The sequence below is a fragment of the Apium graveolens genome, chromosome 5 (assembly GCF_009905375.1).
Source record: "Apium graveolens cultivar Ventura chromosome 5, ASM990537v1, whole genome shotgun sequence".
In the NCBI taxonomy this organism is placed as follows: Eukaryota; Viridiplantae; Streptophyta; class Magnoliopsida; order Apiales; family Apiaceae; genus Apium; species Apium graveolens.
In genome coordinates this window covers 29,046,984-29,049,878 of record NC_133651.1, presented here as the reverse complement: position 1 = coordinate 29,049,878, position 2,895 = coordinate 29,046,984, and the positions used below count along the sequence as shown (strand labels likewise).

General features: G+C 37.6%; 1 protein-coding gene across 1 annotated transcript; it reads left to right on the top strand.

The window, feature by feature from the left end:
• Positions 1 to 232: 232 nt before the first annotated feature.
• Positions 233 to 2,322, top strand: LOC141723756 (putative pectate lyase 18). The gene is made up of 4 exons (XM_074525643.1): positions 233 to 428; positions 676 to 1,416; positions 1,494 to 1,632; positions 1,725 to 2,322. The coding sequence occupies exons 1-4, from the start codon at positions 307 to 309 to the stop codon at positions 1,947 to 1,949; spliced, it is 1,227 nt and encodes a 408-aa protein (XP_074381744.1). The 5' UTR covers positions 233 to 306; the 3' UTR covers positions 1,950 to 2,322.
• The last annotated feature ends 573 nt before the right edge of the window (positions 2,323 to 2,895 follow it).

Genomic DNA, 2,895 nt, shown 5'->3' with positions numbered 1-2,895 from the left:
AATTCGGAGATGAAAAGGAATGTTGCGTTGTGAACATGGTTTGGGCTTTAAAGATATTAGTGTCTGCTTAACGGCCTAAACCTCCACATGCATGTAGTACAATTACTTGCTAAAAATCACCCCACAATTACTAGTAAACAGAAAGCACAAATGGAGCCCACATGTTTAGTTTAATCACACAATTTTACCCATTTCTAAAACCTCTTTATAAACCACCCTTGTTTCTCTCTTAACACCCACACCTTCTTCACATTCTCTCTACACATTGTATACTAGTACCTCTTTCAAGAAAAAAGGAGGCAAGAAATGCCGATGGCAACTAACATTCATCTCTCTCTCCTCTTTCTCTTCTCTCTCTTCTTAACTTTTACTCTCATTTCTTCTTCCCCACATCAAGACCCTGATTTAGTAGTCCATGAAGTACATAGGTATGTTGCACATTCTCATTAACTCCATTTTTGTACTTAAAAAATGTAACAACATTTTCTATATTGTGCATGTATTCTTGGAAAGTTCAAAATTTTACGTACACTTCACCCTCTAAATTCATGGCCTCCAGAACCTACATTCTAGTCGAACATAATGAGTGTGTTTATTTGGCCAACTTATAAGTAGCTTACAAGTTAGAAATTTTTCTGTATGATTTTAATTCTAATTAGTTTTTGTTGAATGCAGGGATATTAATGCTTCTAGGAGGAACTTAGGATTTTTATCATGCGGAACCGGTAATCCCATCGACGACTGTTGGCGTTGCGATCCTAATTGGGAAAAAAACCGTCAACGTCTTGCGGACTGCTCAATTGGATTTGGAAAAAATGCTATTGGAGGAAGAGACGGTAAAATTTACTTAGTGACGGATTCCAGTGACGACGATGCTGTGACCCCGAAGCCGGGAACTCTGAGGCATGCAGTGATTCAAGACGAGCCATTATGGATTATTTTCCAACGTGACATGGTGATCAAGTTAAAAGAAGAGCTAATAATGAATTCTTTCAAAACTATTGATGGCAGGGGAGCTAGTGTACATATTGCTGGTGGTCCATGTATAACTATTCAATATGTAACAAATATTATTATTCACGGAATAAATATTCACGATTGTAAACAAGGTGGGAACGCTATGGTACGAAGCTCCCCACGGCACTTCGGGTGGAGAACGATATCGGACGGTGATGGCGTGTCGATTTTCGGAGGCAGCCATGTGTGGGTTGATCATTGTTCTTTGTCTAATTGTGAAGATGGCTTGATTGATGCTATCATGGGTTCCACGGCTATAACGATTTCGAATAATTTTATGACTCACCATGACAAGGTGATGTTGCTAGGACATAGTGATTCTTATAGTCAAGATAAGAACATGCAAGTTACAATTGCTTTTAATCACTTTGGTGAAGGCCTTGTGCAAAGAATGCCTAGGTACGTAACGGTCTGTACTTTTCGGACTATTAATTTCTCGGGTGAGTGACTAATAAAGTGTGTGTTGATTGTTGCAGATGTAGACATGGATATTTCCATGTGGTGAATAATGACTACACCCATTGGGAAATGTATGCTATTGGTGGGAGTGCATCGCCCACAATTAACAGCCAGGGGAACAGATTTCTTGCACCAGACCGGAGATTTAGCAAAGAGGTTTGTACTTTGTAAATTTATTAGTGCAACTTTATTCAGTTCTCGAGTTTTGCTTAAATTCGCGGTATATCTCAATTAACTAAATCGTGCAGGTTACGAAGCATGAGGATGCACCGGAGAGTGAATGGAAGAAGTGGAATTGGAGAACGGAAGGTGATTTGATGTTGAATGGTGCATTTTTTACTCCATCAGGTGCTGGAGGATCTTCTTCTAGTTACTCTAGAGCTTCGAGCTTAGGAGCAAGGCCATCGACCTTGGTAGGTCAGCTTACAGTAGCCTCAGGTTCACTTAACTGCAAGAAGGGGTCACGATGCTAACGATCGAATCAGTTCGTGTTTGGAGCTCGATTAGACGAACAACCTCTTATGAAATCTAAGATAAAATTACTGTTAATTGTTAAGGTTTGATTTGCTTGTCTATACCAAATAGTTTGAATTACTGGAGAGGAGCAACATGTAGCAGGGCACAGTAAGTCCAAGTTCTACTGCTGGGATTTCTACTTAATGTGCCTTTTTACTGCCCTTCAGAATTGTGTTTTTAGGCTTGTTTTCTTTCAAATCTGATACTGCCAAGTACAACCTCGGCTTGTAAAACCTGACAGATTGGGAGTTTTTGTATTGTATGACTCTCAGTAGTCAAGAGAAAACAAGTGTAGAAGTGTTGATATAATATGTTTACCTTTTGGAATCATGTTGTATTCTCTGTTTTATTTGTTAACTTTATATGAATTAAAAAGTTACGGTCTTACAGACAAATGCAAGAGTTTAAACCAGGCAAAGACAATCATAAGTTTTAGGGTGTAACAGTCAAACATATATTTAAAGTGACCAATAAAATGATAGTAAAAGTTCAAGTGAAAGTTGAAGAAAGAATAATGATACAGTTTAACCACTTTGATTCCAACTGCTAGTCGCCACATACATAAATTTAGGGGTAACAGAATGCTCATCATTGGGCTCTATGTGTAGTGCTTGTTCATTATAAGAAAAGAAGAATCTTAACCCCTATTATCAGATAAGCCAACACTGAGAATTACTATAATAATTTCCGTAGTTTTGCTTAGAGGTGAAGTTTGAATGCTCATAGTTCATTGACCATTACACATGTATAAATACATATATAGCAATGCCATTGAAAAAGTTGAGCACCTCATTTTATGACTTTGAATTACTACATCTTAAATAAGCGAGAATCAAGATTTTGAAAGAACCCGAATTTAAAATTTATTATTTTTTAAGTAAGGCTATACAATTCGGAATTCGA